We start from the raw sequence: 20,403 nt of genomic DNA on the forward strand, positions 1-20,403 counted from the left end.
TCCACATGGATTTTAGATTGGAAAGCACATATGTAAAAATCAGTTACGAGCTTCATAGTTTGCAAAGAAATAAAACAAGTTAAGTTCATATGGCGCCTTTTTACTTCCATTGTGGTTTTAAAAAACATCTCAGGAAAAAGAAAAGAAAGGAATGTGTCACTTTGTTGATATACATTCCTCATGGAACCCTAAACTGTACAGCGGAGTCAAAAGGATGAAAATAATAGCACCAAAACTGGAATGGATTTCTATCAACAAGTCGGAGTTTTCTGCTACAAGAAAAAAACTCAATATTATCAAATCCTTATAGTTAAGAATGCAATTGATAATAGAAAGCTTTATGAAAGCCAATATCAGGTTGTGTCCTATATTGTAAAAGGTGGTGAAAAAAACACACCAAAAGTCTTTTGTGTTCCAAGATGTTTTCATTTCGCAATCTTTTCTGAAGGATGACGTTGACACAACTTCTTGTCTTTAGCCTGCTGATAATATATGATTTTTGAAGTTCCAGGATCATACTCATAGGAAAGCAAATGATTACTTAAAGCTTTCCAAATATTTTATAACACTTCCTTTTTATTATTATTATTATTATTAATTATCCCCTTAATGACCGCCAATACGTCTTTTAACTGACCTGATATATAAGAGAATAGCCTCCCCATACAGGTGACAATCCAGCTGTCGGCTGTACACTATAGCTGACAACTTGCTGTATCAGCCACGATCAGTGTTTGCACTGTCCAAACCTGTTTAACCCCTTAGATGCTGCTGTCAATAATGACTACATCATTTAAATGGTTAACAGAGTGTGGGGGCTTCCTTTTTATCCCAATTGGTGCCCTCAGATCATGATTGTGTGGTCCTGATGTTTGCCATGGCAATTCATTACCATATAGTGGCCTTAGAGTCTGACGGCAGTTCAGAAGTTAGAGGCATTTAGGTGGTAAAAATACACATTTTCATTTCTGTCATGCCACTTTGCATTAATTCCTGAAAATTACCTGAAGGGTTAATGAACTACCTGACTGCAGTTTTCAATATGTCAGGGGGTGCTGTTTTTAAAATGGTATAATTTTGGGGGGTTTCCCAATATATGGGACCCCTAAAGGCACTTCAAACATAGATATGTCCCTAAAAAATAAATTTTGTAAATTTCCTTGAAAAAATGAAAAATGACTGCTACATTTTGAAACCTCCTAAAATACTAACAAAATAATTTTTTTTTTTTTACAAATGATGCTGATGTAAAGCTGACATGTTGGAAATGATATTTATTAATGTTTTGCTGTGGTATGACTATCTAGATTAAAGGGATAATCATTCAAAGTTTGAAAATTGCTAATTTTTTAACATTTTTCTCAAAGTTCTGATATTTTTTATAAATAAACGCAAAACATATTGACCTAAATTTACCATTATCATATAGTATAATGTGTCACGAAAAACCAGTCTCAAAATCACTGGGATATGTTGAAGCGTTCCAGAGTTATTACCACATAAAGTGACACTGGTCAGATTTTAAAAAATTGGCTCCATCACGAAGGGGTTAAAATTGAATTAATCTCTCCAAAAAGTGAGATTAAATATAGGGAAAAGACTTGTGTCTGAAATATATGGGGGCAGGCTGAGATATTGAAAATGGCCCAGACATTGATAAAATGATAATACTTTTATCAAAGTCCGGGAAGTGTGAAATATAGGGACAGGCTGTTAATATTGCAGACCAGTCTGTTCCATTAACTCCAATCACGCTATAGCAATCTGCACAAGCATTAGACCATCTACATGTGACTGCCAACACTTTGGGGTTTCAATTTCTCTTCTTTGATAGGTAATTATTATTTAAATAATAAAAAGGTTATGTTTTATACGTAACGTAAAATACGTAAAAAGCTTTAGGTAATAATTTGCTCTCTTATGGACAATTTGTTAATACATGTTTACTGTACAGCACCACCCAACCTGTGGATCAGGAGACACGCGTGTGTTGGTGGCTCATGGCTGTATGAGAGCTTGGTGCACCAGGTTTAGGAAACTACAATGAAAAGCAGTTGTACAGATGGTGATTTTTGTGGGCAGCCGTGCACAGAAGAGCAAATATGCATGGATATATAATGGTGGGGAGGAGGGGGCAAATATAATAAACTGGAAACAGGATGCTACTGCCGCTAGAGGGGTACTTGAAGCTGTGAGCGGTCGCGTGCTTGATGAGAGAATACAGAATGGAGGTAAAAAGTGGGAACGTTTGGATGTATGTATATAATTGGATGCAAGCATACTGCCTATAAGGGAGGGGGCACAAAGTTTCAGTGTGCATTCTGTGGGGACACTTAGCCTGTGGGGCACTTGGGTGTCACAATGGTGTACGTGAAAAGGGTCCCGCTGAATGTGGCTCACGACCATCTATCACAGCTGAATGTGGTTATCAAGGTAATACAAGTTGGGGACCACTGACTTGTAGGGTCTTCTTTTCTGTAAATAGAAATCAGGACCCCAACAATGGGCAGATGAACAAACTGAAAACCTTCAGAAAGAACTATCATTTCATCCAGTCACCATACTATAAATATACAATACAGGAGCATGACACAAATGAAGATTTGCTTCTTTTCTCTTTTTATTTTAACAAAACATTATGTACAAACGTTTTGCAGCATCACAATTTAATACCTATAATACAAATACACCAGAGATTTTAAGACATAAGAAACACGACTGTACTTCACTTTGCCTTGATCTACCTAATGGCGGAAAAAATCATTGCAAATCCCATGTTCTTACACTTTGTGGTTTCGGCTTTTGTTTTATGTATCCTATAGTTTCCTTTGGCATTTGATTCTACTTGACGAAATGAAATTTCATTATTACATTATTGCTTGTAGTAATACAAACAGAGAGGATTATGGAAAAATGTTCTGATGTATTTCCACTCCTAATGTCACAATTATAGCAAAATTGTATAGGCTCTATGCACTTCCTCTTACCAAACATTAAGGGACATCGCGCTGGTGCTCAGATTGTATCAAAAATATGCTGTGTCTCACTATTACCACACAATCTAAAATGCACTGTATTACGGGGGAGACAACAGCGTTTATTACATTTACTTGCTGAATATTATCCCTCCCTTAATGACTGCCAGCATTAGTAGCCTTTATGTCCAGTCCATGTGATTTTGCAATATTGCATGCACAGTGGGCATCTATATCTTAATACTTCGAGATGGGATTACTGTACATCCATGTGGACCCTTCAAATTAGAAAATGCTGCCATCAGATAAGGCGTATTCATTTAATACAGCATTTCCAGAATTTGCTTTTAGGTTTGTTTTGGTCAATCTGAGGGTTGCTACAGGACCATAGACTGTGGATTTCCAAGCAGAAGTGGTGCAAGCCTAAGTAATGCTCTCACTGGAATATTGAGGTTTCGGAATTTCACGAGAAGCTCAGAGAAACTATTACTTCCTGTAGAAAGAAAAAAGATTAATTAATATTTTTTAAACATTAAAAAATCAAAAATAGAATTTAAAATGTATTATTGTGGATGAAAATAAACATGTAGTCTCCAATTCATCAAGACTGGCATTTTGCATGTCAGTCTAGACCGAGTGTGCTCAAGTTAGAGGTGCCAAATTTATTAAGTAGCATGTGCCTTTATGAATTTGGGGCGTCTTACAGCAAGGAATCTTCTCCAGTCAGGTACTAGTGTACATCAGTCATAATTTTCATCACCTTTTTTGTCTAAATTTGGCAGCTGTGCTCAGCCACACCCTCTCCAGGAATCTGCCCGCTTTCCATAAGGGCTGTCCCACACGTCCAGATAATTCCGGTACCGGAATAAATCGGTACCGGAGTTATCCGTGTCCGTGTGCCTGGGAACTCACGGAGGCCATACCTGCGGCACACGTGTGCCGCCCGTATGGCAAGTGGGTACCACACGGAGCGTGTGGTACCCACTCTGCATGGTGCTGAAGCTGCGATTCATATCCTCTCTGCAGTAACGTTTGCTGCAGAGAAAATATGAAGAATAGTGTTAAAAATAAAGATTTAGGTGTCCGCCGCCCCCCCACCCCCTGTGCGCCCCCCCCGCTGGTCAGAAAATACTTATCCGGGTCCCCCGTCGGCTGTCGCTCCTTCTTGGTCTTGCCGCGGCTTCTCCTGCATGCGGTCACGTGGGCCCGATCATTTACAGTCATGAATATGTGGCTCCACCTCCCATAGGGGCGGAGCCGACTATTCATGATTGTAATTGATCGGCCCCACGTGACCGCATACAGTAGGAGGCGCGGCCAGACCAGGAAGGAGCGACAGCCGACGGGGGACCCGGATAAGTATTTTCTGACCAGCGGGGGGGCGCACAGGGGGTGGGGGGGCGGCGGACACCTAAATCTTTATTTTTAACACTATTCTTCATATTTTCTCTATAGCAAACGCTGCTACAGGGAAGATATGAATACCGGCTTCAGCACCATGTGGGGGGGACAGCGCTTACTGTAGCGCTGTCTCCTGCACGCACACGGACCCCAGACGGAGAATGTCCGTGTGAGGTGCGTGTTTTACGCGGACCCATTGACTCTATTGGGTCCGTGTAAAACGTGCGCTCCCACGAACACTGACATGTCTCCGTGTTTGGCACACGGAGACACGGTCCGCAAAAAATCAATGACATCTGCACAGATGCATTGATTTTTATGGGTCTACGTGTGTCAGTGTCTCCGGTACGTGAGGAAACTGTCACCTCACGTACCGGAGCCACTGACGTGTGAAACCGGCCTAAGTGGGTGAGCTAGCAGAAACTGGTGCAACCCCCCCAACAAAAGTTACAAAATGTTTGCACTATGAGTCACGCAAAAATGTAATATTTCAAAGCGGCTTTACGCCATAACCATAGTTCCTCCTAGAAATTGAAGAAATTCACCACCTCAATGACAAGTTAACTCAAGACACAACAGATTTTTTTCAAAAAGAGTAAGTGAGCTTCCTGTCCAGTCTGTTATTCTGCTGTACAATGTATTTTTTTCTCAGTCTGTCAATACCGAATGTACAGTGTTGATCTATGTGCACAAAGTTTGAGGTTTCCACAAGGAAGAAAAATTGCTTAATAAGACTATTCTCCGCTTACATGTTCAATGTTTAGAGCATTTGTGTTTTTTTTGCTCTTCAGACTTTGAAATGTAATTTCTTTGATATGGCTCCAGATTGAATCAGCTTCTAACCAAGCACTGTCAAACCAAAAGGCTGAAAAAAGAGCCTTAATTGGGGGACACAGGAAATCATGGGTGTGCACTGCTGCCACAAGGAGGCTGATAGTTAGAATTACAACCTAAAGAAAACAGGGACATCCCAAAGCAGTTAGAAGGGTGGAAAATATGTGACTGTGTAAGGAAAATCCCTCATATAAATTACCAGATGACTGCCGCTTGCAGTCGCCTTAGAGACAAAGTACTCTACAAGGTCCCTTTGGGATGACAAACGGGAATCTGAATGTCTAAAGGAAGCTGTGTAAGGATTTCTCTGCAAGATTAGAGGAAGAGGAGGATAGAGAGAAGTCAGAAGAATATATTTGTTAATATGAAAAGAAGAGAACAACTTGGGAAGGAAAAAGGGTACCAGACACAAAATTACGTTGTCCAGGTGATGGACAAGAAAAGGAGAGGAACAAGAGAGCTGCCAATTCTGAAACTGGTAGAAGTTTTTTTTAATCAAATAGATTTTTATTCAAAATAAAATAGGATACAATCTTCTCAGAAGGCATTCAATTTCAAATAAGTCAACCACAATAACCAATAACAAATCTCCCTCGATACGACTCAGGACTACTATCCAGAAAGAGGCCAGTCTTGGACATAAACTGGTGGAAGTTATCGTAATCAGAAACACCACCTTCCAAGAAAGCCAGTGCGGGAAATGTTCTGTATTGGTTTAAAAGGATTACACTGTAAAGGACCCATGGAGGCTGATAAGGCAGAACAGAGTGGGCCACATTCTGAAGAAAGTGCGGATTTGAGGCTTAGAAGATCTTTCTAAAAAAAGGATTCGAGGGCTAAACCCAAATCAAAACCTGACGGCAGGAATGCAAGGAGAGACAGTAGAGAAAAAAAACATGAAAATAGTTTCTGTGCCTTGATCACAGTCTGACCAACCTGATTAGGAAAATCTCAGAATGTCAGAACTGCGGCTTCACCAGTCATGCCGTTAAACTGAGTAACCAAGAATTTAGGAGGAAGAGGGGACCATGGAAAAGTAGGTCTGGTCGATCCATCAGTCTCCATATAACATTTGGTAAAAGTTGACCACTTATGCATACCAGAATCTTTTTGGTCCATCAGTTGTCACGAAGTTGACAGAAATTTCTTCCGACCTCATCTTCTTGAGCAACTTCGGTAGTAAAGGTAAAGGAACGAACCAAGGGAGGGAAAATTGGGACCATGAGATCGTCAGCGCGTCGGAGGCAACAGCAAAGGGGTTGTGAGCTCTGAACACGAACTGAGAGACTTTGTGGTAGAGTCTGAATGCAATCAAGTTAATGTCTGGAGTGTTCCACTGAGGGAACACCTGATCAAAGATGGCTGGATGCAGGGAGCACTCTCCTGCGGGTTAGTCATTTGAGACTTAGAAAATCTGGGGCCTAGTTATCTACTCCCAAAATGTGGATCACTGAGATTGCCAGTTTTCTGTGTTTTGCCCAGTTGTGAATCTGGGACACCTGTGCCATTGCTTGGCAACTCTACACTCCCTCCTTGATGGTTGATGTGAGCCATGACGGTGGCGTTGTCAGACTTAATTCGGACTGGGATACCTGACAGCTGGTCCTACCAATGTAGAAGTGACAAATTGTTCTGGGTTCTAGGACGTTAATGGGAAGCATAGCTTCATGACTATTAAACCGATCGTGCACCGTAAATTTCCAAAAGACTGCTCCCCAACTGAGAAGTCTGGCATCGGTAATAACAATCTGCCATTCAATTGGGAGGAAGAAATGACCATGGCTACTGAGAAAAAAGAGTTCTGCCACTGGATCAGAGGCTGACTAACTTGAGTGGAGGGTTGGGGAAGAAGGATCGAGTGATCTAGGGAGAGGGCAGTCTTACCCCAACAGGAAAGCAGGGCTAGCTGTAAAGGCCTCATGTGGAACAGAGCAAAAGAAGTTGCCTCATTTGCTGCCTCTATGTTGCCTAGAATGCTCAAGCAGAAGCAGAGAGGAAGGGGCAAGGCACAACTCAGAGATTGGATACCGGTTTGTAAAGCACACATATTGTTCTCTGGAAGAAAACCTTTTGGGATGACTGATTGGTTGATGTTCCATCCGAAGACGAACAGTTTTGTCCAGTGTAATCTGCATATTCAAAGTTCTCTGAGCCGGAAGAAACCTTGACATGGATGTTGTCCAATTAGGGAATAAACACTTTCCCTCTGACACGCAAAAGGGCATTACGGCAGCCATGCATTTTGGGAACACCCATGGGGCGGAGGCCAGCCTGAAGGCAAGAGTTAAAAACTGAAAATGGGACTGGCTGACAGCAAAATGGAGGAATTTCCAGTGCACTGGAAAAATGGGGATTTGGACAAATGTGTTTGAAGCATCTTGAATGTCCACTGAGAAAAAAAGATTCTCCAGGTTCTATTAAAACAACAACAGAACAAGAGTACTCCATCCTGAAGAGGCAAAGTCGAACAAGCTTGTTCAGCAATTTTGTGTCCAGAATGGGACGAACCGAACCGTCCTTCCTCAGGATAACAAAAAAGTTTGAATAAAACCCTTTGAAATGTTCGAGAACAGCAACAATGACACCTGATTGGAGAAGTGGGGGGAAAAAAATGGCTTGCCAAAAATGGCCGCTGTAGAGGGTGTCCGTGGGGGAACAGGATGAAAAAAAAATCTTGTAGAGTACTAAAGAATTCTAATTTGTATCTTGAGAAGACAATTTTTTTGCATTGTTGATTGTGGGGAGACGTTTACCAGATTCGGAGGAGACGGCCACTAACCCAGAGGGTTCCTGGGTGAAAGTGCCCAGTCTTGCGGATGGAAACTTGTTGCTTTTGATCTTTAAAGATAGATCAAGCTGGATGCAGGGATGCTAGGAAAGGAGTTGACTTAAAGGGAACCTGTCAGCAGGATTGTGCTCAGTAACCTACACAGTGTGTCGGGTTAGCGCAGTTATACTGATTAAAATGATACCTTGGTTGATGAAATTTGTCTTGTGGTTGTTTAATCTTTATTTTCAGTTTTGTGTTAATGAGATTATCATGCCCGAAGGCGGGGTTGGTGTATGTAGTGCTAGCTTCTGCAGATAGGTGCCAGCTGTGGCACCTGCTCTGCAGCAGAATCGCATGTTTTATGTTCCAATAATACATTTTTTTCAGGTTATTCAAATAGAGGGGAAAAAAACAATTTGAAAATGGCACCCACTGCGCCTGTGCAGTAGCTGCTATCGGTGTCCATAGCTGTGATCCAATAGCTGCTACTGTGCTGGCAGTGCCATCTTAGGCCTCTTTCACACTTCTGTCTTTTAGCTCCCGTCAAAATCCGTCGATTTCAGAAAAATTTGCAGGATCCTGTATTTTCCCATAGACTTGCATTAGCGACGGATCATGACGGATGGCCATCCGTTTCATCCGTCGTGCACTGGATCCGTTGGAAAATTGCTGTCCGTCGGGCGGAGAAAACGTTCAGAGGAACGTTTTTTCTGCACGTCGGAAAGTCGCTCAGCAACGGGTCCTGCATTGTCCGTCATTGGCTAGAATGAAGGATAAGGATAAAACAGATCTGCTACTTACACCCTTGTCTGCCTCCAAATGACATTGAGCTAAACTGAATAACTGGGTGTTGGCTGCTGATGTGTAGTATGGTTGACAAAAGTCAGCTTTTTTTTTTTTCTAAGATGTATTCTTAGTGTCAATCTCCAGGTGGCAGCATATTAAAGGGAACCTGTCACCCCCAAATCGAAGATCAGCTAAGCCCACCAGCATCAGGGGCTTATCTACAGCATTCTGTAATGCTGTAGAAAAGCCCCCGATGTATCCTGAAAGATGAGAAAAAGAGGTTAGATTATACTCACCTGGGGGGCGGTCCGATCCGATGGGTGTCGCGGTCCGGTCCGGGGCCTCCTATCTTCAAAGGATGACTTCCTCTTCTTGTCTTCACGCTGCGGCTCCGACGTACTTTGTCTGCCCTATTGAGGGCAGAGCAAAGTACTGCAGTGAGCACGTGCCGGGCCTCTATGACCTTTCCCGGCGCCTGCACACTGCAGTACTTTGTTCTGCTCTCAACAGGGCAGACAAAGTACTCCTGCGCCGGAGCGTGAATACAAGAAGAGGACGTCATCGTAAAAAGATGGGAGGCCCCGGAGCGGACCGCGACGCCCATCGGACCAAACCACAGCGGGACCGCCCCTGGGTGAGTATAATCTAACCTCTTTTTCTCATCTTTCAGGATAGCTCATCTTCGATTTTGGGGGTGACAGGTTCCTTTAACCTATGGTTCCTGTGTCCCCTAATGAAGCAACCGAGAAGTCAATCTAAGTGGCTATGTATTTTGATATGAAGAAGTAATGCCAAGCAATGCATTGCTTTCAATTTGTTATACTTGAGAGTTGTGGCATCATTGATATTTTTTACCGAAACAATAATGTACACTGCTCAAAAAAATAAAGGGAACACTAAAATCCCACATCCTAGATATCACTGAATGAAATATTCGAGTTGTAAATCTTTATTCATTACATAGTGGAAAGTGTTGAGAACAATAAAACCTAAAAATTATCAACGTAAATCACAACTAATATCCTATGGAGGTCTGGAGTTGGAATGATGCTCAAATCAAAGTGGAAAATGATGCTTCAATCAAAGTGGAAAATGAAGTTACAGGCTGATCCAACTTCAGTGGAAATGCCTCAAGACAAGGAAATGATGCTCAGTAGTGTGTATGACCTCCCTACAATGCCTGGGCATGCTTCTGATGAGGCGGCGGATGGTCTCCTGTGGGATCTCCTCCCAGACCTGGACTAAAGCGTCCGCCAACTCCTGGACAGTCTGTGGTGAAACGTGATGTTAGTGGATGGTGCGAGACATGATATCCCAGATTTATTCAATTGGATTCAGGTCTGGGAAGCGGGCGGGCCAGTCCGTAGCTTCAATGCCTTCCTCTTGCAGGAACTGCTGACACACTCCAGCCACACGAGGTCTGGCATTGTCCTGCATTAGGAGGAACCCAGGGCCAACCGCACCAGAATATGGTCTCACAAGGGGTCTGAGGATCTCATCTCGGTACCTAATGGCAGTCAGGTGAGCATATGGAAGGCTGTGCGGCCCTCCAAAGAAATGCCACCCCACACCATTATGGACCCACTGCCAAACCGGTCATGCTGAAGGATGTTGCAGGCAGCAGGTCGCTCTCCACAGCGTCTCCAGACTCTGTCACATGTGCTCAGTGTGAACCTGCTTTTATCTGTGAAGAGCACAGGGCGCCAGTGGCGAATTTCCCAATCCTGGTGTTTTGTGGCAAATGCCAAGAGTCCTGCACGGTGTTGGGCTGTGAGCACAACCCCCATCTGTGGACGTAGGGCACTCAGACCATCCTCATGGAGTCAGTTTCTAACAGTTTGTGCAGACACATGCACATTTGTGGCCTGCTGGAGGTCATTTTGCAGGGCCCTGGCAGTGCTCCTCCTGTTCCTCCTTGCACAAAGGCTGAGGTAGCAGTCCTGCTGCTGGGTTGTTGCCCTCCTACGGCCCCCTCCACGTCTCCTGGTGTACTGGCCTGTCTCCTGGTAGCGCATCCAGATTCTGGACACTACGCTGACAGACACAGCAAACCTTCTTGCCACAGCTCGCATTGATGTGCCGTTCTGAATGAGCTACACTACCTGAGCCACTTGTGTGGGTTGTACAGCCTGTCTCATGCTACCACGAGTGTGAAAGCACAACCAACATTCAAAAGTGAAAAAAACATCAGCCAGAAAGCATTGGTACTGAGATGTGGTCTGTGGTCCCCACCTGCAGAACCACTCCTTTATTGAGTGTGTCTTGATAATTGCCCATAATTTCCATCTGTTGTCTATTCCATTTGCACAACAGCATGTGAAATAGATTGTCGTGTTGCTTCCTAAGTGGACAGTTTGATTTCACAGAAGTTTGATTTACTTGGAATTAGATTCTGTTGTTTAAGTGTTCCCTTTATTTTTTGAGCAGTGTATATTAAATCATATAGACAAACATTTAGGTCCAAATTCATGAAGAACGGCGTTTTTCTGGAGTCAGAGGCACCTGATTCAAAAAACAATGATATGATAAATGATTAAAAAAAAAAAATTAGAATTACCTTCCAGTCTTCTTTCAGACAATTCTTTTGGCGCTGGCACAGAGTAGTAAACCAAGAAACAGGATAGCATATTAAGCCGAGAGTCTTCTACACACTGACCAGCTAAATAGGAGTGAAGTGACACATCCCCACCACCTGCCAAAAAACAAATGCTTATATAGTCAACAATACAAGGGAATACAAAATTTTTTTTAATAATCTTATCAGACAAATATCCTTCTTCCTGCACTTGAGTCATTACTTCTTCTACCACTGGAAAACCACTCAAATTTGTCTTTGTTACAGGAAAAAGGACTTGCAAAATCTCACTAAATGATCAGGTTACAACTTCTATTAAAACCTATGGAGGAAAGGGGAATGTGAATGAGGAGCAGTAAAAGTAACGCAGGTAGAGAAACACAGACCCGTGCTGCAGCTTCTTGCATGCACTGTGTCTCACCCCAGAGCTGGATTCATAGCTACACTGCTCAATACTGCTGTATATGTCCTACATGCTGCTTCTTTAGTCTGTGTGCTACAGAAGAGGAAGAGCAGGAATCCTTCTATGTGCAAAGAGAAAGACAATCAAAGCAGCTTTTCTTCATCCACAAGTTTAGAGATAACTGAAAATTTATGATGGAGCCTGCAGAGGGGAAAACTGCTAAAAAATTCATGATACAAGTTATATAATGGCCACAAATAGTGTTATTCCTCATGCACACAAATGACAGCTCATTATAAAAAGTTACCCGAGACAACAGATATGAACAGTTTTACATGAACAGATGAGCACGCCCAGTGGCAGCCAGCCAATGTACTATAATATATGGGACATGAACGCCCATGGTGAGAACAGTTTTTTTCTCTATAGATCACAAAATAGATGACACGCTGAATACTGTGCAGTTGTGAGGATTACAAAGAAAAATTAGCTGACTTACATGTGGTTACTCAGCTAGGAAAAAAGTTGCTTAGCGGTATCTTAAAAAATATCACAAAGGGTGTAGCCCAATTTAGGTAAAGCTTGAAGTTTTGAATTTTTTCGCTACACTGCCTACAATAAAGTTGGTGGCAAGTTTTCATGCACATGTTAAATCACTTACATTGCAGCCATTGATCCAGTGTGTTATCGATGGTACATTTCATCACTGGCAAAAACTCAGAGTTCATAAACAGTCCACGGTTGGGGTTCCTTTTCATCCTTTCCTGAAGGTTCTGTGAACTAAAGAACTCTAGAACCAACTTGATCTGCCACAGTTCAAACGTTTCTGTTGTTTCTCTTCTTTCAAGTCTTCTCACAGCCTTTGCAATAAAGAACATAATCCAAGTCACATACCACACATGAGAGCGGTTGTACTATCTGGACCACAAAGATCTCAGCATCTTAAAATCGTCTATATATGTATATTATAATTCCACTAACTGGGTTGGTCAGAAATAAAAAAAAGTGGCCCTTATAATCTAAAGGCATCTCTACTCTTGTCCATGTGTTGTGTTCGGTATTGCAGCTACGCTCCCATGAAGTACATAGTATTCGGCTGTCATACCCGTGGACCATCGTGGCACAATTTTTTAAGAAAGCAACCATGTTTTTCTATTCCTGCACAAACCCTCTTTAGCAGCAGCACATTCTGTCTAATTATTGATAGTAATACACCCCATGTGAAAAGAAAAAAAAAAAAAAAATGAACAAATACGAAAGACCCCCTAAAACTTAACGTTTATTAATATGACTAAAAGTATACAAAACACTAAAAAGTGTGCCTAGGGTAAATAGGAGCCACCAATAGCAAAATAAATAATCAGAGGTATAATAACCACCAATATACAGGAAAAATGGGGGCTATGCTGTTCCCGAATTCCCCTACCTAGCAGCGGAGATTGGCACGCTAGTTGTTGACGTGATGGTGCCCCTGCTCCACGTCGGTAACCCTAAAAAAAAACTTAAACATACCAACATAGGGAAGCAGAAAAAACACATACACACAGAAAAAAGGTGTAAGTACCCCTATTGGAGAGACAAAAAAATGGTCTTATAGGGAGAGTTAGATCTGTAGACTAAATTATCTCGGAGTACCAAAAGTGCGATGTGCTAAAAATAGCTATTGTAGGGTAGAGCCAGGGTCCACACTTGTATAGGGGAATCCTATTAATAGTCCTTCATGCGATGGCTAGAAAAAGGACCATTAACTAAATATGCAAATGGTTAAATGGTCAGAATAAGTCGTGGACACAACCCACAAAACACACAATCCCTTCTCTCATAAGTTTAGATAAATATCTAATGGAATAAAACAACTAGGAGCAGTAAACAAAAAACTTAGTAGTGGTAACAATTCAACAAATCACCGTATAGTGATCCCATACAGATCAGGCACCTAGTAGCCATTGATAATTCCCTCTCATACAAATTATATATCATTTCGGGTATACTGACAGACATAAACATCCCAGTATTGCCATACTAAAATAGACCACTATAAGTGTGGCACTTATCAGCCATGAGTTTAGTTCCCTATACACCACACGGTTATATTCAAGCTGAAGATTCTCCTATTAATTTGATAATCTATAACCCTTCCTAATCCAGAATACTCCTAATTGTCCTAAAAGGTTACCCCGGTTAGGAAATCCATTAGGCGATGCTAAGGTAATAGAGAAGGGTCTGGCTTTGGGGGACCCGTCAGTCCTGCATTACACTGATTTGAATGAACCCTGTACTTTATGTAACTTCTCTTATTGTCAGATAACTGCAGTAAAAGCACAGTGTGAAGAAGAAGTAAAAGTGTCACATGTCAGGAATGTAAAATCTTACCTGGTCAATTGCAATGTAGGCAGGAAGCATTTCTGGGTTCTCTTGAGTTACACATTCATACAAGATGGATGAAAACAAGTCCAAAATTTCCTGTTTCTAAATAAACATGATTCAGTTATTTTTTTACCATGCAGGATAAACAAGCAGTACTTCATACTAAAATATTGCTAGACGTGAGATTAATTTTTAATAGTTATTAAAAAGGAAACACTGATTCATGCACAGGGTTTTTTTTCCCTTCAAACTTTACTGTCACATTGCTTTGATTGGCTGGTCAGAAATGATCAGTCCACCACAGCGATCGCCGACGATGGGTGGGTGACGGAGGGACGATACAGCCCCCCGAGGCGATGTGCAGGGATTGCCTGCTCCCATCTTAAAGGGAACCTGTCACCAGGTTTGGCCAATACAAGTTACAGCCACCGCCTTTCAGGGCTTATCTATAATGCTGCAGATAAGCCCCCAATCTGACCTGAAAGAGAAGAAAAATCAGTTTTATTATACTCACCCGGGGGCGGTCCGGTCCGAAGGGTATCACAGGTCTGGCGCCTCCCATCTTCTTGCGATGCCGCCCTCCTGTTGGCTTCATGGCTCCCCGACATTGCGCTCCTGCGCAGGCGTACTTATCTGCCCTGTTGAGGGCAGAGCAAAGTACTGCAGTGCACAAGGCGTCTATGAACTTTCCCGGCGCCTGCACGATGCCGGGGAGCCATGAAGAAGAAGGAGGGCGGCATCGCAAGAAGATGGGAGGCACCGGACCAGCGACACCCTTCGGACCGGACCACCCTGCAGGTGAGTATAATAAGACTTATTTTTCTTCTCTTGCATATTCTAGAATGCTGTAGATAAGCCCTGGAAGGTGATGGTGGTAACTCGTATCAGCTAATCCTCGTGACAGGTTCCCTTTAACTCAGTCACCACTGCACTGTATACACACTGTACTGTGTGGGACCGCAGCTGAGGCAGATAAGAGGCAGACAAAAGTTTTGGGCGTCATAGTGTTATATACTGTTCTGGACATGAAGACATCACTGGTGCATTTCAGACTGGACTCCTATGGATGTGGAGATATCACTGAAGTATTTCTTCCCCTTTCTGTCATTTAAAGTGGGAAAAGGGGGCAATTTGAACTTTTAGGGTTTTTTTCCAGATTTTTTTTAAAACCATTTTTTTCTTAAATTTATTCTGGAGTCCAGTTAGCATACATGAAACGGAGACCATCTGATCGCTTATATTATACACTGCAATACCATAGTGTTGTTGAATATAGCAAAATTCAAGGTCTCCTACAAACACCTTTTACAGGCTGGCCGAAATGACAAGCAAGGGGGTCTTCAGCAGACCACCAGCCCTCGTGGCAGCCCTCTGTCACCCTACGTTTGCATTGATGTCCAGTTAGAACACATTGCGAGTGGCATTTAACACATTAACAGTTGCGGGCAGAGTGATTGTTAGAAGCAGATGATGGCTGAATAGTGCAGGTATCATCGGCCGGGGAAGATGTAGGCTATTGAAACCACATCAAAGAAAGAGAGCAGATATAAATAATGTAGCCTTACGCTAAATGTCTTTAAGGGCTTAAACTAACCACATACTAGATTTCTCTTTTTTCAATCTAGAAATGTGTAATTTTTACCTTCAAACTTTGAAAAATAATTGCACGTAAAATACACTAGCAAGTAATGTGCACTACTGAGTGCAGGTAATCACACGTGGTCCCTTCCACTTTCCAATCTTGCTGCAAATTAAAACGCATTAAGAAAAGCCACTACTATAGAAGATCTGATGAATTAGGGAGAAAATGCAGGTCAGATACTGTATTTTGAGGGGGTCAATAGACTCATTTAATTTTCTTGCTAAATTTCACAGTCAAGCTCATGTGGATTCCTGCCAAATCACAAACTTCATAAATAACACAAGGTGCAACATACGCATTTCTTTACATGGCAGATTTTTGGGGGTCTCAAATGATCTGATCAAAAGTAACTGTGTAAAGTCATAAAAACTTGACAAAGGCAGACAACAGGATAGAACAGGCCGGTACACAGAGACTGACGACAGCTCTGGAGCAGAATGGGGTATAATAGATTAAGTAATGTGCACTACTGAATGCTGGTACACAGGCATGGTCCGTTCCACTTTATAGTTTGGAACCTGGCCTGCATTTGGCCCAATTTTTAATGATCTCAGCAAATCCAATCAAGCTTCATACCCCATAGAGTCACTGAATTACTGCATTTTGTTGTCACTTCACTGTTTTTCCAGTACAAAGATTCTTGCAAACAGCCTTGTAAATGCCAAGATGGAATGTTTTGGTTTTTTTGTTTTTTTTATAGCTACAAGATTCTTTCCACCTTTCCAAAGGGAAACATTGATCACAGTATGTGATCACAGTCACAGTATGGATCTTCTCACCTCAACAAACAGAATGTAATATGCTTCATAATTACCTGGCCCAAGTCAGATAAAGGTTTACAGAAATATTCTGCAAATGACAGGAGTGCTGGATCAGATGTGAAAGCAGAAATGGCCTCAGGCTAAAGAAGGAAGAAACAGTCCATTTAGTGGGCACAGTGCATACACTTACCAAACAAGATCTGTCACCCATTCATAAAATGGTTAGGATGTAGCTGAAACAGTAACTGCCTTTAAAGGTAAGATATAAAGTCAATTTTATGTAGATAGGAGGAGATGGAGGGCGGAGCTCTGTATAAAGCTCCTCCCCTCACCATAGAATCTCATCAGCACCAACGGTCATCTATCTCAGTAATGTAACAATCTGTCTTCACTGAATACAGATTTTAACCAGGAATTGAGAATTTTGGAAATCAGCGTTAGTCTAGAAAAAAGCAGATTTCTCTGATGAATTACAAAGTTGTTTATTTTCATGTGTACTATTGATTTACTTAATAAAAGTGAAAACAACGATTACTGTTTAAGAGTACCAACGAATGAAAAGCTGAACAAAGATGACAGATTTCACAATTTCCAGTATAAAACATGCAGAATCACCACCATTTACACTGGTGATTATGAGAAATCTTAAAGCAACTTTCCAGTTATTTGCCTGTGGGTGCCCTTCTAAATGTTTTCTTTCATTGTGATAAAAGGTGCCAAAAAGTCTGTCAACCCTTAAATGCAGTGTAAATGTGCTATACAGCGTTGTCTGGGACTTTAGCCCTATGGCAATCATACCAGCACTGTACCTGAGAAAATAACCATAGGCAGATGAGGAGGCTTTGGAGCACCCTTGGCGTGGCCAATGATTTGGGGGGCTGTTACGCCTCAACATTAGCATATCTGGGGTCTTCCTCCGCGTCCGATTTAGTGTTCGCTTCCCACAGCGAGCACTGACGGAATGCTGCCAGCGTGCGTGTTCTCCTCCCAGTCTTCTTACTCCTGACGCTGTCCGCTACACTAATACACCCAGAAGTGTAGCAAGTAGAGTCAGAAGAAAGTGGACAGAGGATTACCTGTGCAGGCGCACACACGCTGGCAGCATTCAGACGATGATCGCTCTAGGAATTGAGCACAGTCAGTCAAATAAGGAGGCGCAATGAGGAAACATACTATTGGTGGACTAGTCAGTCCCGCTCAGCAGGCGGGCAGTGCCCGGCAGGACATACCTCCAAGACTTGTCACCTAGTTCCCGGCCCAGTTATTATCCTTGTTTTTCTCTACTGCACTGCAATGTTTCAAAGTAAAACAGATGTCTGTAATGAGGGAGCCAGTCCCTGATTTAGCCATCTTGGTGCAGGCAGCAAAAATAACATGACAGATTTTCTTTTAATGGGTGTACAAGCTTGTTAAGTTATCCTCTATTAATTGGTCCCAATTGTTAAATCCCCCAACGGTCCAGAGAATGGGGATGCTGAAAGGAGAGGAAGTTGAGCATGTGCACCTCCGCTCCAATTATTCTCTAAGGGACTGCAGAAAATTGCCAAGTATACCGTAGCACTCTGACAGCCTCCTACAAACTTAACGGTAATGGTGCGCATGCTTGACCTCCATACCATTTAGATGGGGCGTTGCAGGCCCTCATTCTTCAGAATGCTGGGGATCCAAGCAGTCAGGCCCCCAGCTGCCCCTATCAGGAATAGGGGATTACTGGATTACTAAATAACTTGGTCAAAGCTTTCTTTGTATCGCTAATTCTCACAAATGAGACACGCAGAGAAGTGGGATTAAAGCCAGCTGGTTTCCATGAAATTGTGCAGCAATGGATTGTGCACAGCTGCAGTCACCCCACCCATCCTCTTCCTAGAACTCTGACAATGATGTTTCTTCACCCACATAAACAAACACAACATTTAGAATTGCATATGTGTGAGACATCTGCTTCCACACAACATTCCCACACCTTGACAAATATGTCTCTTTATCCAGCAATGCAATGATCAAATACATGGCAGCCTTATGTGACTCGTGTGAAACCTCTCACTCCTGATGTGGACCAGAGTTTTCTACGACAGATCTGTGAAAGATTTCCATTGCCATCATATGCTATGATGTGGTCTCAGAGTGGGCCACCCCTCTAGAAGACATTTTTTCACTGCATTTTTAGAGATCAGGTTATTGTGAGATGTATAAAAAAAAAAAAAAAAACAAAAAAAACAAAACACATGGAGATTTCTGTGACACATATACATACATATATAGCAAAAAAAATTGGAACAGCACCGTATAAATTAGTTCCGGGTGCAAGGGCACCCCAAACAAATATCCGTTTGTAATGATAATAGCAATATAAAAAGCAGGTAGAACTCCCAAAACATTTTTGTGAAAAAAGTGCACTTTATTAGGTCATGTGATGTGGCAACGATTCGGTTGTGGCTTGAAATAGGTTGGTAACAACAGAAATGTTGACACACCATATGGCCTAATAAAGTCCACTTTTTCATATATATTAAGGAAAGGTCCTGATGGTAAGTATAATCAGCAGGTGTAGTTGATAAAAAGTTATCAGGGAGTGCAGACTTCTGTAAAGAGCATGTGACTCTCGAGTTGGGAGCTCTTTGAGTAGATTTGTTCTACGTTGGGTTTCCCTTGGGTGATAGAGGGTGCCGATTTCAATATCCCCATAGTAGGAAGAAGGATTCTAGTTGAGGGCAGCAGGTGTCTAACAAATACCTAGTTTGTTTCTTGAAATTTTGTCTGGGAAAAGGTGTAGTAGTCATATTTCTGGTGAAATAGCCAGCCATGTTTTGAGAATCTGCTTTATGAATGCAGATTCTTGGACCAGGATATTTAGATTTTTGGGCATGACCACGACATATGGTAATACGTACTGAACTCAGAGAGGCACCTCCAGCACATTGAGCTATATGCCTTGTTGAAGCTATGACGTTTGGCTGGGGCGATATGCCACCGACTCAATATTTTATATCCGTTTTCTTGAATTCGGATGTATTTAGAGGAGCTTCAGGGCAAGTAGAATTTTATCCACCTCCGTGGTGAAGAATGACCTGTTTAGGTCTAGTTCCCATTTGCTAAGGAACGGGAGCTTTTGGGTATACAGAAACAATTTGATTGTAGAGAAACGGGTTTTGAGGCCTGATCTGGGGCACAAGTGTCTTGAACATTGTTGGGTATCTGTTCGAGTCTGGGACATTTGGAATAAATTTAAAGAGCATGAATTTGTGGAGGTGAAGATGGTTTAATGAGGCAATGCTTAGGAGTTTTTCTAATTTCTCTCTAGTGGCGATTAGTCCAGTCTCCAAAAGGTCTTATAGAGGTTTATTGGAGTAAGGGAGGGTTTTATTTTCTATGGGTATAAGCAAAAGAAGAAGATCTTACCAGTAGGAGAGGAGAAGGAAAAGGGGAACAATTCTCCTTAATGTGGTATGTTAACCAGATTTTATAAGTGACTGTAGTAAATGGGTTTTTGACTTGAAAGAGTTAGGCTGTGTGCACACGTTGCGTTTTTTTTTCACGTTTTTCGCTATAAAAACGCAATAAAAACGCATACATATGCATCCCATCAATTCTAATGCATTCTGCAATTTTTGTGCACATGATGCATTTTTTCCGCAAAAAAAAACGCATTGCGGTAAAAAACGCATGATGTTCATTAATTTTGTGGATTTTTAGTGGTTTTCCCGCTATTTAATGCATTAGGGAGCTCCGGGAAAAAAACGCACAAAAAACGCGTAAAAAACCCCCCCAAAAAACGCATGCGGATTTCTTGCAGAAAATGTCCGGTTTTCTTCAGATTTTCTGCAAGAAATCCTGATGTGTGCACATACCCTCCGTGCAATTGGCAGGGGAGAAGATAAGCTGTTGCAGA

At 42.1% G+C, this 20,403-nt stretch overlaps 1 protein-coding gene across 1 annotated transcript in view; it reads right to left on the bottom strand.

The window, feature by feature from the left end:
- Positions 1-2,598: 2,598 nt before the first annotated feature.
- The window catches only part of ANAPC1 (anaphase promoting complex subunit 1), a 258,672-nt gene continuing 240,867 nt past the window's right edge, over positions 2,599-20,403 (bottom strand). Inside the window, exons 43-47 of the mRNA XM_077283141.1 lie at positions 16,568-16,654; positions 14,118-14,213; positions 12,406-12,604; positions 11,324-11,458; positions 2,599-3,468 (exon numbers count right to left, since the gene is read on the bottom strand). Coding sequence (XP_077139256.1) covers positions 3,353-3,468; positions 11,324-11,458; positions 12,406-12,604; positions 14,118-14,213; positions 16,568-16,654 — 633 coding nt within the window. The 3' untranslated portion in view covers positions 2,599-3,352. The remainder of the gene's footprint in view (positions 3,469-11,323; positions 11,459-12,405; positions 12,605-14,117; positions 14,214-16,567; positions 16,655-20,403) is intronic.

This window comes from Ranitomeya variabilis, chromosome 2 (assembly GCF_051348905.1).
Source record: "Ranitomeya variabilis isolate aRanVar5 chromosome 2, aRanVar5.hap1, whole genome shotgun sequence".
Lineage (NCBI taxonomy): Eukaryota > Metazoa > Chordata > Amphibia > Anura > Dendrobatidae > Ranitomeya > Ranitomeya variabilis.